This window comes from Camelus dromedarius, chromosome 3 (genome assembly GCF_036321535.1).
Source record: "Camelus dromedarius isolate mCamDro1 chromosome 3, mCamDro1.pat, whole genome shotgun sequence".
NCBI lineage: Eukaryota > Metazoa > Chordata > Mammalia > Artiodactyla > Camelidae > Camelus > Camelus dromedarius.
The window spans coordinates 91,039,361-91,053,595 of NC_087438.1; the positions used below are offsets into that span (position 1 = coordinate 91,039,361).

The 14,235-nt window shown below is 38.4% G+C and overlaps 1 protein-coding gene across 6 annotated transcripts in view; it reads right to left on the reverse strand.

Annotated features, from left to right (window-relative positions):
• RAPGEF6 (Rap guanine nucleotide exchange factor 6) overlaps positions 1-14,235 on the reverse strand; it is a 198,127-nt gene that overhangs the window by 18,683 nt on the left and 165,209 nt on the right. For 3 of the 6 annotated variants that reach the window (XR_837223.3, XM_031448949.2, XM_010981135.3), the window contains 5 exons: positions 12,860-13,051; positions 10,285-10,419; positions 4,975-5,203; positions 2,951-3,453; positions 502-816 (listed from right to left, as the gene is read on the reverse strand). Coding sequence is in view for 5 of the 6 variants with exons in the window: in XM_031448949.2 (XP_031304809.2) it covers positions 502-816; positions 2,951-3,453; positions 4,975-5,203; positions 10,285-10,419; positions 12,860-13,051 (1,374 nt within the window). In the remaining variant the exon portion in view is untranslated. Of the gene's footprint in view, positions 1-501; positions 817-2,950; positions 3,454-4,974; positions 5,204-5,946; positions 7,832-10,284; positions 10,420-12,859; positions 13,052-14,235 lie in introns of those variants that run through there. The other 3 variants (XM_064483808.1, XM_031448952.2, XM_031448951.2) reach the window with 2 other exon arrangements.

Sequence of the window (14,235 nt, forward strand, 5' to 3'; positions counted from 1 at the left end):
TTTTTAATCACTTCATTACTTGATTGTTTAAAAGGATAAAATCCATTTATTGCCATGGCTGCAAAGTCAGTCAAGAGTTTTGCTAATAAGAGGAACTCTATCAAACAGCATGATTTCAGATAATTTGGCATTTTGATACATGGACTTTCAAGTATCCACGCATTAATGTAAAACACAACTCCACCAATGTCAAGTGCCTCCTCTCAAAATTATCCTATTAGACTGAGCTGCTAGCTATCAAATATAAGAATACTTCATTTGAGCTGGAAGAAGGGTACTGGGCATACAGAAACAAGCAGTTTACTCTTTTTTTTTTTTTTCCCCCTCACTTTTTAAAACAAGCACACCATCATATTCAGAAATCACTTTTTTTTTTTTGCAGAGATTTCCAAAGCATTAAAAGAAAACATTACTGATTACATGAACTAGAGTACAGAGTAAAGATCATTCACTGGGTTCAGCAATTCATTTAAGAGCCATTAAGGTAGTTTGTCAACATACCATCTGCTTCGCTATCTGCGTCAGTCACGTCTGCTAGTTTAGGATGGGATGGCTGCAAATCATGCCTCTGAGGCTGAGTTACAGTCTTCGATGGAACACAGGCCACAGGGCTGCTACTGAGACAAGCTGGTGGCAGTCTAGAGAGGCTGCCGTGCATCATCTTTGACCTCTGCACTGCCACACTGTAATCTGGAGGTTTTAGGTGTAGGTGGGGTCCTTCCTTTAGGTCTGCTAAAGAAATCCCCATGTATCCTGGAGGAGTGGGAGGTGGCTCCCTATACCTATCCTCCTTCTTGGGTGAGGTGACACAGTACACTGGCATGAAAAATAAGCAATGGAAATGTTAATGAAAAATACAAGAAATAAAAACAAACACACTGAAACTTATCACAATAACAAAATAGAACTTAAAAACTGACAAAATGAATATGTTTGAATACAACGACAGCAAGTCAGTACAGTTTTAATAAACTTAATATATAAACCCGTTTTTAAAATGCACAAATTACATTAAGCTTTATGAACATTACATAGAATGAGACAGCTGAAGGACCTGACACTGATGACAAGCTTCCTGTCCAGTTCAGCTTTCACGTCACAGAAGTAGATGACAAACTTCTCAAGGAGTTCCAGCCGTGAAGGTGAATGAGTCAGAAACACTTAAGAATTCACCCTAAACATCTATCCTCTATTAAATGGGGAGATTGTCATAGAAATGACATTTAGGCCCTCTACTTAAGGGCTGTTTTACTGTCTCTCTGAGATATGAACCATTGTTTTTATGGCACTCTTGGGGACACAGGCTATCAGTATTGGCATATAAAACACTACAGAGGAACAAATTCCTTCAAGGACCTTATTTCTATCTTCTGCTCTGGAGTTAAGTGAAAAAGAAAAAACATAATTTTGGGAAATCCACCTTAAATTAAGTTTCTCTGATTTTCAGTGGACATTAAAAATAATGGTGACTTAAAATCCTTTCCCCTAAGTTTGTAAACACTGGGACTAAGACGAAGCTTCAGAAAGCATCAGGAATAGGTTAAAAAGAAAGGTCTAAAATTAAGACCAATCCATGGGACCTACAGGACAAATGGCTGAATATTTTGACCATGTATGTGACTTTTAAAACAGAAACACTATCTACAGATATAAGCAGAATAGAACAAATTAAAAAGGACTATTAAATTCTCCCTTAAGAGGATCAAGTTTGTCCATACTGAAATTTCTACAACTCCACCAGTAAAACTGGCACGTAGTACTAAGGTCACAAAGGATTTCAGAGGAGGGTGGAGGGTATAGATCAGTGACAAGAGTGTGTGCTTAGCACGCATGAGGTACTGGGTTCAATCCCCAGTACTTCCACTTAAAAATCTTTTTTAAAAAATAAATAAACTTAACTACCCACCACCCCAACAGAACAAAACAAAGGATTTCCATTCCCATCTGAGGGGAATGGAGTGGGGAGAGGATGGAGAAGTTGTCAACACAAGTAAGAGCGAAGAATATAAGTGACTTGCTCAGAGTTATCAAGAAATGAAAAAAAATTTTTTAATCTATTTTCTTAAATGGATAAGAGAAAGATTTTATACCCTTGCATATACACACTTTATGTCTGTATAGTGATTACCAAAAAGCTTTAATAAAAAATCTTTAGAAAAAATGAATGAACTAGAAAACCCAATATAAAATAAAATTTGAAAGTAAAAAATTAATGTGCTATAAAAATCAACACATCTTTCATATTTTTAGTAATGTGACATCACAAATACGGTATAGAACTAGAGTTGATAATATTGGTTACAAAGTACAGTCATGTCACGTAAATAGAAAATCAGGTGCTATTATAGCCAATGGTTTAAATAACTCAAGAAAGACAGGAAAAAATGTATTCTATGACCAAATACAAAAAGAAAACACTGAGAAAGTTGTGCATGGTTAGAACAGAATCCACAAAGAGATGTTGGCACACCCGTGATACGCACCTAGAGGGTATACTGAAAAATGTTTTGGACTTCTTTACCACATTTTTTTTCTCACTTGTACTACCTAAAAGTAGTATCAGATTCAGTTTCTACCACGTATGCACAGCAACTGGGGTCCAAACAATTTATGAGATGGCAAATCCCCCCCCCCTTTTTTTTTTACTACTGCATAGTAATACAGTATTTCCTCAATGAAACCAAAAAGATCTCAAAAACAAAGTAAGACATATAATCCCACCCCCTAAATACCTTCATGATAGCCTTTTCATTTTAACAAGCTTGAATATCTGCTCCAAAGCCCCTGAGAAATCATTAACTTTTTGAAATAATTTTTTGTGGCAGGAGGAAAGAGAGATTGGAGTAAGAGAAGGAATTCCTGCAAGAATAAAATTCTAGGCCATCCCAATGCCTTTGTTCACCACTTAATTTCTAAATGCCACAGATATGACAGAGAATACACAACTTACCAATCAAGCCCTTTTCTGTACTTGAAGTAACAGTTTTATAAACTGGGTCAGTGCCATCCTTGGGGTCCAAGGCTTCAGATGACTCAGCTGGGGAGCTCTCCAACACTTTCCGTTTAACTGTCCCATAGTTTGGTTCATACGTGTCAGACAGAGAACTGGAGGAAGCCCAACTCTGTCTCATGTGAGTAGTCTCTAGGCTTCCTTTACACTGGCCAGAAGTCCGAGAGCAGCCTCTAGGGCAGGAATACGGCTCACAGTCGGTGGGTTCAACTTCAGCTATGGGACCATCCAAATGGGTATGTCGGTAAGAGTTCAAAAAATCCCAGCCTTTTGGGTTTGGAAGGCTCTGGAAGTTGTCATGGGAGCTGCTTGAACAGGAAGTCCAACTTCCACGACCACTATCGGCTGCTTCTATAATGATATGCTCATGAGAAATCTCTTCATTGCTCATAGAAGATGAGACGGCTAAACTCTTGATTAGCGGTGGCTTTGAGAATGTCCACCTAAAATTGGAGATACACAATTGAAAATAATTTACTGGCTTAATGGAAAACTTTTCTTCTGTCCACTGAAAGTCTTGTAATGCCTACAAGACTACAGAACATGCCTTACAGAAAGTGTTCATGCTGAAGTACCCATGTGAAAAAAATGACACTGTGATCAATCATCGCCAAATTTATATTGTCATTAATGTTAACACTTAGCTAGAAACATATGCTGAAGAAACTCCAATACTTAGCAAGGTTTTGTTGGAATTCTTCTTGAATTGTTCTGAAAGATGAGGTTTGAATACATTTTCATTCTTGGTCAACATAATGCTAAATCCTCTTCATGCATACAGAACTATCTTCTTCATGCATACAGAACTAAGAATTCTCAATTATAGGAAACATGTTTTATTTTTCAGTGTGTCTCTGAGGCTAGCCTAGTATGGTACTAAGTAAATATCAACTTCCCGAATTACCTACCACTAAGTGAATTCTATCATTTATAGCACAGCCTATGTTTGAATAGTCTCAACCAAAGCATGGTTTTTACACTTTAAAGGCCTTAAACAAAACACTCCAAAGATTTTGCAACAGAAACCATATGCACACCACAAAGCCTAAAATATTTACTACCTGGGCCTGTACCCCACTTCTCCCATCCCTTGAAAAAAAATTTTTATGAAAATTTTTATAATTTACAGTATAGAGGACAGAGCAGGGATCAGCAAACTAGAGCCGAAGGGCAATTCCGACCTGCTGTCTGTTTCTATAGAGTTTTATTGGGACACAGCAGGTCCATTTGTTTACTAATCATCTAAGGCTGCTTTGGTGCATTAGCAGGGTTGAGCAGTTACAACAGAGACCTTAAAGTCTGCAAAGTCTAAAATATTTACTATGTAACTTTTACAGAAAAAGCGTGCTGACTCCTGCTCTAAAGAACCATAGTTTAGGAAACTTTACAAATTTAGTAATATTTTACTCTATCTTAAATTTTTCATATAAAAGTATACCAGATTTAACAATATCAGTTCAACTTTCTCAGTGCTTTCTGAAGATTTCCATTTTGCTTGATTCTAAATATTCAGAGTTAACATTGTTTAAAAAATTAACTTTTGCTGGTTGATAATTCTTACTCCCCAAATCATACTTTCAGAGAATAAGAATCGAGGGCTAGTCCTACTCTTCCAGCCTGTCTTCCGTGTACAGCACTGAGGGTATTCCACACTGGACACTCTTTGAGCAAACAGAAGGCAAGAGCCACCTTCCATGTATCAACAGCAGCTTCACTTTGAGTTCTTTCTGACTGTAAAGATACACGATATGTTACTTGAATTCAGTAACATCTAAAAAATGAGCACCCATACATTTTTCAAAATAGTACTTATTTGCATATTCAGTATAGAGAATACATGGTTGGTCCTCACATTTCAACGACTCTAAGGGAGGTGGGGGCGTCTAAGGTCAAATTAGGGAGTATTGCTTGCAGTAGCCACTTGGCTTGGGTTTTGTGATGTGAACAGAGGCAAGGATGTTTACCCAGGAACAAGCTGACTATGGTCTCCTATTCCTGAAGAGTGCTCTGTCTTTTCCAATGCCCCCGTGGTTTCAGGGACTGCCACAGACTGAGAGGAACACCGTTCATCCTGTAGAGCTGCAGACATGGAGTCGACAGAACAATTGCTCACAATACTGGACCGTGAAGAAATCTCACTATGGCTGGAGTCAGACAAGTTGTCAGACTTAGCTGATGGTATAAGTGTATAACCTGAATGAGAGAACACAGGTGGTTAAACTACAAAACAAGGGAAGAGAAGCGGGGAGGGGGTATGTGATCAGGGAGAGGACAAAGAAAAATGTAAGAAGAATAAAACAAACTAAGTAGCAATGTCAGCTTCCATCTATGCTGATGTAATGATGCCAATGTTCTATACACTTTCCCTTACATATCCATTCACTTACCTACCCATACCCCAAATTCAAGAAGTAGAAAGTCAAAACCCAGTATTAATGAGAAAACTAGTCCAATGGTAAATCTTCCCCAGGGCTCTCACAAAGCTACAAGCATTTAAAAACCAAGAAGGTATTAAGTATATTACAAAACATAAAAAGTAGACCTCTTGAGCTTCTCAATTTCTTTTTAACTGTATGTCCCCTCCCTTTGGATTAACATAAATACTTAATGGCCTGACCTGAGTGTCCAAAACACTGCTGTGAGAGAGGGGTAGGAGAGGGGAGTCAGGACCCAAGGGAAAGAATTATATTTTTGTTGTTTCAAACTACATATACTTACCCCAGATATTCAGCTTATGTCACCTAAGAAGTCTTGGCCCAAGTTGAAAGCCACTGTTTTAGTATTTTTAAATAGTTTCAGATTTGGATTTAATCTTATACCTAGTTTCCTTTTTCTTGACCAAAATAGCACATTATTACATTAAACAGATGAACTGACAGATTTACAAGAATGTGTCATGAGAAAAAACCAACAACAACAACAGTTATCTACCTGTTTTAAATTGCTCTATGACTTACTGCACAGCAGATATAGCTAGAGAGATTTTCTTTTGCATTCTCTGGAATGAAAGGGTGAAGATGCAGTAAGGTGAAAGGCTCTAAAAACCAATCTGCAGCATGACAGTTAAATGTACACAACAGTCTGTCTTGGTAGTTGTTAGAAAACTAACCACACTTCTTTGTTTAAAAATAAAAGAAAAAGCTGTAGTAATCCCAGCAAGGAGTAGGTCTCAAAGACACAAACGATTACCTTCTTGTTCACTGAGAGAATAGGGTTCTATTACGTACAAGACCCTTGGGCCCACCCCTAGAAATCTAAAGAAGACTGACAGGCTCTATAGTCACACATAACCCAAATCATTAAGGGAAAACTCGCTGCACAATAACCTTATTAAGCACTTTTATCAACTGTTTCAAAAAGAAAAATTAAGACCCAGAAAATGTGTGATGTATGTTTGGCTTTTGTGCCAGGCACAGGACATGCCAAGACAAGTCAGTCTCCTGACTCCCACCACAGTTCTCAAATCTTGGGATAATTGCTATTTCTCAGTGCCCTTTATGAACTGATCGGTCAGTTTTCAAGAAGACCAAGAAAATAGGTGTTGTGAATAAATTTTTAAAAATTAAAAAAATTCTTCCTCAAAAGAGTAAGTCACTGTTCTATTATTCTAGGGGGTAGGCTTGCTTTACTGCTTTAAAACCAATTTCACCCCTGTGTCTGTTAGGTTAGTATTTCTCAAATATAATTAGTTCTAAGAATCACTTGGAAAGCTTATTAAAATACATATTCTTGGGCCCATTTCTAGCAATTCAAATTTAGGAGGTCGCAGTGGGGCACAGTAACTGTTTTTTGTTTTTTTTTTAACAAGTTTGCCTGGTATTTTTGAACCTACTATGTTAGACTAACTCCTCCTCTGATCTGTGTGCATTAAAAAAAATGAATGATTAAAAAAGGTGTATGTTTCTTGCCTTCCAAACACTTCCTTTTCCTTTAGTTTGTAAAGTAGCTGCAGTAATAAGATAGCACTACAATTATTTAAGGCAAAGGTTCTGATCAGATCATTACTGGAGGTTTTAACATAAAAGTAAATACGAGTTTCCAAACAGCCTCTTCTACTTATTTCACTCACAGACTCAACTATATCAGTAGGAAATAAAGCCAACTACAGAAAACAAGTGTATAAAATTTACTAACATTAGTATAATAACATATGTACAAATAAGGCACTTGAAATGAGTATGACTTTGTTGCTGAAGGACCTGCAACACTAATCATCAGGTCATAAACAGTATTTTAAGTAAGTTGCCTGCCTAAACCTTGTTTGACAAATGACTTAATTTAGGCTACATTTACATTAATAAATGAAAACAAATTTAACACTAAAATTAAGTAAGGAACTTCAGAGTGTCTTTCTCCTTTTAGACTTGAATCGCGTATAGAAGCAGTTTAAAGCGTTACTGTTGCCTCGGCTATTTGAATTGAAGATGTCACTCCCTCTCTCATCTTTGATGTTGCTTCCAACATCCTTCACTTTCTCACAGCTTTCTGTAGCTTGATTGTGATCTGCGTCCTCTTTTTTGCTGTTGGCTAGTCTCTCCCTTGAAAGAGTTCTTTCCCTAAATCTTCTAAACGGGGATGTCATTCTTTCTCTGGCTGTGTTCTCACAACTTGTCCTGTCTCTATTCTCCTCAGTGGCCTTCTCGGTCCTGTCTGTTCTTTTGGCTGTGCTCCTGGTAATCTGAAGGATTTTCTTTTGCAAGTAAACCCCACCTATTCCGGGGCAGCTCTGGCCACTGATCTTGGTGCTGGACTCACAGGGAGGGGATGAGGAAGACCCTGAGTGGCGGAGCAGGATGCTGTGATCAGATATGACACTGCCAACTGGAGGGAGAGATGCAAAAACCCTGTCATGGTCAATTAATTCTTTCCGATTAGTCATAATTAGCCTGGCTTATATAACATTTTACTATTAAAAAATTCTAACATCTTGACAATATCTAAATAACTGAAATCTAAGCAGCAGTTTTTAATGCATAGAGACTCTATAGCATAAACACAGCATAAATAAGACAGATCACAGGAGAAAGGTTACCTTGATTAGAATACGCTGGTAATAAAAATTGTCTAAAGTTGGCCAAGCTGGTAAAATCATAAGCCAAAATATGACAAGAGTATCAGATAACCAGAATTATTTCTAAAAGTAACTACGTCTAGAATTTTCAGGCAGGGTCTACTAAGAAAAAGTTTAACAAAAAATCAGATGGGACATATAAATAGAATATACAATAGACATATTTCTAAAGCACAATTTCTGGTCCTGTTTTATCTCCAAGGTGGACAGACTGCCTTCCTTAAGGACTGGGGAAGATAAAGGTTAAGGCCTCTTGACGTCTCGTTTTTTAAAGTTCTTTCTTGTCTAAGTTCTTCAAAAAATCATCAACACAGGCTTATTTTGTTCATTGTTAGAAAACAAAGAACTATTTCAAGTATAGTGAGAACTAGGAGCAGATTCTAATAACATACTTTTAGTTTAATGACATTTTTGTTCAGACCACTGGAAAAAACCTATCTATGGAAATACATAACTGGAAGCAGTTTTGAAGAAAATAATTTCTTCATATTTCTAAGGATTCTAAAAACAACTATGACAGGCTCACAAATCCATAAACATCATGGTCAATTGCTGGCCACACACTGAAAGACATACCATAGAGAGGACTTTTCTATTTCACTGGTTAAAATAGATTTCTGTTGGGAATAAGAGCAAGGGGGAAATTCCTGTTCCTAACACCTCTTCCCACAAGTTACATTCAGGCATTAAACACCAAATCCAATTCAACTAGTTTCCTGGTTAGAGAACTATCTATGTGGGACTTCTGAACAGCCTCCAAAAGGGGTAGAGGGTGTAAGGGTGTCCCTGAAAGAGCATTAAGATCACACAGGTATTGTTCACCTGGACCACCTGTGTGAGCAGGCATCGTTCCCAGCCCCACTCCTTGGAATCTGTTAAGGGGTACTTTGGACAGGATCACACAGTAAAGAAAGGAAAGAGATCCATGTGCCTTCCCAATTCATATATGAGCTACCTACAAAAGGACCAGAAACCTGTGTTTTATAAACACACCTATTATGTTTATTTCCTATTTGACTTTTACTCATCTTTTCTTAGTAAAATCTGAATGAAAATTCTAGCCAGTCTCAGCTATGTAAAGGTTAGTAACAGAGCTATGTTGCCCTGGGGTGGAAGTAAGGAAAGAGAAGAGAAACTTCAGTTTACTAAACACTTACCATGTATCAGGAATTTATACACTTCATTTAATCCTTAAATAAGGCCCCCCCAATATGTGGTCTCTTTCCCATCTTGTAGACAGGAAACCTAACCTTACAAATCAGTTACTTCCTATTGTGGAGGACAGTCAGGATTCAAACTCAGTGATGTTGATATCACTGTACCACATTGCCACCATGTAGGTGGCAAAAATAAAAGAGCCCTCAAAACTGAGGTGAAACTTAGAACACAGGAATTGAGGGCTCTGGAAGCTCCTACTTCCTACTAGAATCCATAAGCTTGTCTTTTCTCTGACCACGTACCATTCTGTACTGTGATTATTCAAAAATGTAATTCGTTTACATTTGTGAAGGTAATACCAGGACCCAGGAGCCTTTTTCGCCAGGATACACAGAGAATGTGAAGGTGCCAATGTAAGGAATACACACATTTAGAATGCTACATGTGCAGCTGACATGAAATGGCATCTCTATGCACACTAGCCAGGGTAGGCTAGTCAAAAAAAGAGGAACTTCAGCTTGAAATATAAATAAACAAGCAATTTCAGATTTTTTTAACTCAAGAGTTCTACATAACTATAAATGTAAAAATCCACAAGGATACAGCTTATTTTAAATACTAATAAAAAGAAAGGAATGTATCATCTTCAATATTTGCTTCATTTCCCAAATCCTGTAGTTGGTTAAAAACAATTTCTTGAAGAAATTCTTATTCTTAAATGCTCCACAGAAATGTTTTAATTAATTGGTAATTTGAGTAACATCACCAACAATCTGCACAGAACAAAAACAACTGTGACTTCTGTCTTCATTCTTATCTACATCTGTCCTCTATCACTCAAGAACCATATACTGCAGGAGTCCTAGCTACAGGATGCATGATACCTGGAAAGCATCTGAATAACTCAGCCCAAAATAGGAAAATTTAAAAAGAATTAGGAGTTACACTTTTCTTCACTTTCTATTATTACTATAGATGGAAAACAAAGTATGTGCCACAAACTACTGTCTGGTAACAAGAACTAGCTTGAACTGTTTAATCTTACCTTTGCGAGGGGAACCCTGGGGAGACGCAGGAGGGCTAGAATGTAAGGATGATGCCACAGAAATAGTGTCTTCTGTATGTTTCTTACCACTTAATTCTTCGGTTGCTCCTGGAAGTTTCTGAGGTAAACCTGTACCTAAAAGTAAAATCAAAGAAACAAGTTAAGTATCACTTCACAATTAAAATGTCTGCAGTGCCTAAATTACTACATAACTAAAGCCATGACGCACAATGGCCAGTGTAGTCAACTCAAACATGTGAATGACAAACGGGGACTAAATGGGTAATGGCATACAGAGATTCTCACCTCTAGGTTAGTTGTTCAAATTCAGCCAGTTAGCGCAGACCAGATTATAACAGTTCTTTTTTGTCTGTTTGTTTGTTTTGTGGCACAAGGGATACTGATTTAACAGGCTGAGTATAGTGTCCCACCTCCCACGACTGACACACTTGTTGGAAGTCTTAAGAGACAAGGTAAGGATTCAAACTCTTCTCTCCCCACTAGAGGTGGCCTCTCCAAGTCAGGGCGAGGCATGTGGTAAGGGCAGTGTGGGGATGTTGGCACTGTCACTACCTGTGCTGCATCTGTGCTGTGGGTGCACAGAAGAGGCTGCAGGGCTGCCAGTCCAGCCCTTTTCAAGAGCACTAAATTCACACTACAGGATAGAAGTAGACAACAGAAAAAAATCATGAATTTATAGGAAAATAGTATGGAGCCCAGTGGAAACATTGCTGCAAAGTTCTATCACTACTCTTGTCCAACAGCTGGTCCTTTTCAACATAGGTCAAACGTCACAATGGCTTCAAACACACTGGTATTCACACACATATTCTCTAAGAAATGTCAAAGAGGTACTGCTCTTAACTAGCAAGGTAAGCCCAGCTCTGACGAGTATTCAGCACAATGACAAGAAGCCCTTGACATCAAAAAAATGTAAATCACAATACACTCACACTACTCGTATTTAAGCGACATTTCCATACAAATATATTTATCATATAAATAACAGCCATATTACAACAAGAAGGAAGAGGGCTACCTGGTACAAATAATACTGCCTCCCGAGTGACGACAACCAAGAAAGAAACGAGAGCTAGACTTATCCCAAATCTCACACCAATCAACTTCACTGATTTTGCATCCAATTCTCTCTTCATTTCCACAGCCACAAAACTAGATCAGGCTCTGGGCAACTTCCTTTTGTTACATCAGCTTTCCACTCAGACTCCCCATCTCCAGCCTCAAAGCTCTTCCCACGACAGATCTCCTTCAACATAAACTTAGGGACCATACCCCTCCCTTGCTCAAACTGCTTTGAGAGCTAACCACGGACTAGTTTCCTTTAGCATGTCATGTTATAATCTTAGCATGTCTATGACTTCACTTCTCTTCATCTTGAGAGGCTGTTTAGTACAGTGTTAAAAGCACGGACTTTGAGCCAGTTAACTTGGGCTCAACTCCCCATCTCTTACTGACGGTGTGTAAGTTACTTAGACTCTCTGCTTGCTCTATAGAATGACAGTATTACCTAGCCTACAGATTATGAAGATTACACGAACAGAATATATAAAGTTAGTAAAGCACTGTGTCTGACATTCAGTAAGTGCTCTGTAAGTGCTAGCTTTCATTATTACTGGCTCTCAACATCTTCCTGCAGCCTTGTACTTAGAGGTAGCAAGCTACCTGCAGCTCCTTGCAGATATCAAACTTTTCCTCTGCCTGAAGCAACATTTCTGGAATTTTTGCCTAATTACCTCCTTCCTAATCGATTTTAAAGACTCTGTTTAGCTGTTTTCTCCAAAAAGCCTCCACTGAAGCACTGCCTTACCTCTGCCTGCCCTAAAAATTCTCCGTCTTTTGTTATTTTATATGTTCGGTATGTACTTCAGGCATGACGGCAAACATATCACATATACTAAAGTTATCTATTTGTGTGAGTGTCTATATCACTAGACTGAAAATCTGGCAAAGGAAGAGGCATTTCTTTTCCAATTCTGGATCTCAAAATCAAATCAAATTAAATTCACAAAGTTCTACTGAATACATCCTACTATAATGCACAGGCTACATAATAATGCTAGGAACCAAATCTAACGTAGTTTCCTAAAACAGAGATACTTTTAAAACAACAAATAAAAGCAATTTGCATAAGGTTTACATGGCCTGACAGAGGGGAAAGAATACTTTATATATTCTTCTTGTTTCCAAACTAGATTTTCAGAAGTGGTCAGTTAATGAAAAACCAACACATGATCATTTTTAGAATTAGCAACTTCATTCTCATAGGTTGCATTACATAACTGAGTAAATGCAATAAGCCTCTGGTACCCAAATATGTTGCTGTAAGTTTTTGATCGATGATTATAGAAATTCCAATGTCAACATTTAAAATATGTATGCTGTCATCAAATATCTATAGGCAAAATAAAACATTTTTTCATTCATGAGTGATTACTACATTATACACAAATGACAACAGCTAATCTCCTAAGCTTTTACATTTGTAATTATTTTTCATTCTAACTCCCCTGGAAATTTCAATTAAATAATTCCAATATTAATTGTGAATACTCACTCAACGTGGCAGGGTCTTTTGTTTGTCCCTTCTTCCTGATGGGGTGCAAATTAACAGCTGGCACCTGAAGCACCTGGCTTACTCTGTGGGGCTGATGCAAATGGGCTTTTGCTGTTTGGCCAGCTGACCTCATAGGTACTGGAGACATTTCTGATGATTTGAGTGTTCTTTTCTCACTTAAATTCTTGGTCACTAATAGAACAGAGTAAGAAATAGGTAATTCTGCACATTTTAAGGCAAGATTATTGGCATTGACACTAATACACAGTTCATTAAAACCACCTATTTCTAACACAAAAAAAGATTAACTTTCCTAACAATAATTTCATGTATTATAAAAAGTTATCCCTAAAATTTTGTAGAATTAATTTTACTCGATAAATTAAGTTAATGAAATTAATTACCTCCATCTGCACCATCATCCTGAAGGCCAAATTAACATCCTCTCATCTATACCATTTGGGGGGGGGGGGGAACAGAGCCCATCTCAGGTTTGTTTGTACAAATAACCCAGGATGACACCAGCCTCATCCATGCAGATAGCCGAGGGGTCACACCAGTCCTTTTATCTTCACGCTGGCAGCCAAAGGAGACTCCATGGGGGCTGAGGCCACCTTTGGGAGCCAGAGACAGAAGCAGAGCAGCAGCCTGGCATTTATTTGAACCTTGGCCTTGACCTTTGGCCAGCAGAGCCTGAGATTCTTGGTGATGTGGGAATGAGCACACTTCCCTGAGTCTGGGGTAAGCGATATAGCCAAGTCGACTGAGTTTGTGGCTGCTGCCCTTTGAGATCTGACCTTGACCTCCTTGGGCTTTACAAGAGCCTATAGGTTTGGCATGTGTACACATTGGGCTTGGTGTTGTTGGCCTGCGTGTTCTTCAGGCACTTCTTCTTGTGTGTTTTCGCAAAGCTAATGGTCCTCAGTAACGTGGGGTCCACCCCCTTAAGAAATTCACTTCTTTGTGATCAGGGTTTCTTGATGCCATTTCTGTGCCATGTATGAGAGTGGCTGTGGTCTGTGGTGTGATTCTTGAACTTGGACGTGTCTGCACCAAAGCCCTGAAGTGCCTGGGACCCAAAGAGCTAACATCCTTTCATCTGTATTACTGAAACACTCCCCTCACTATATCAATTCTAGTATGCCTTTAAGCCATTCTCCATCCAACAGCACGATGACTCTCTTCCATCATGAAAATCTGATCATGACACTTTCCTTCTCCAAATGCCCTGCACATACTTTTACATGACTTGCCTCTGCTCTCAGGATAAAGAGGCCTAAAACAAGGCCTATTAGGCCCTGCATAATCTAGCTTCCCTAAGAACCCACACTCTGCAGCCATTAGATCAGATCCTGTTTCATGTTCTCAAGGCATCC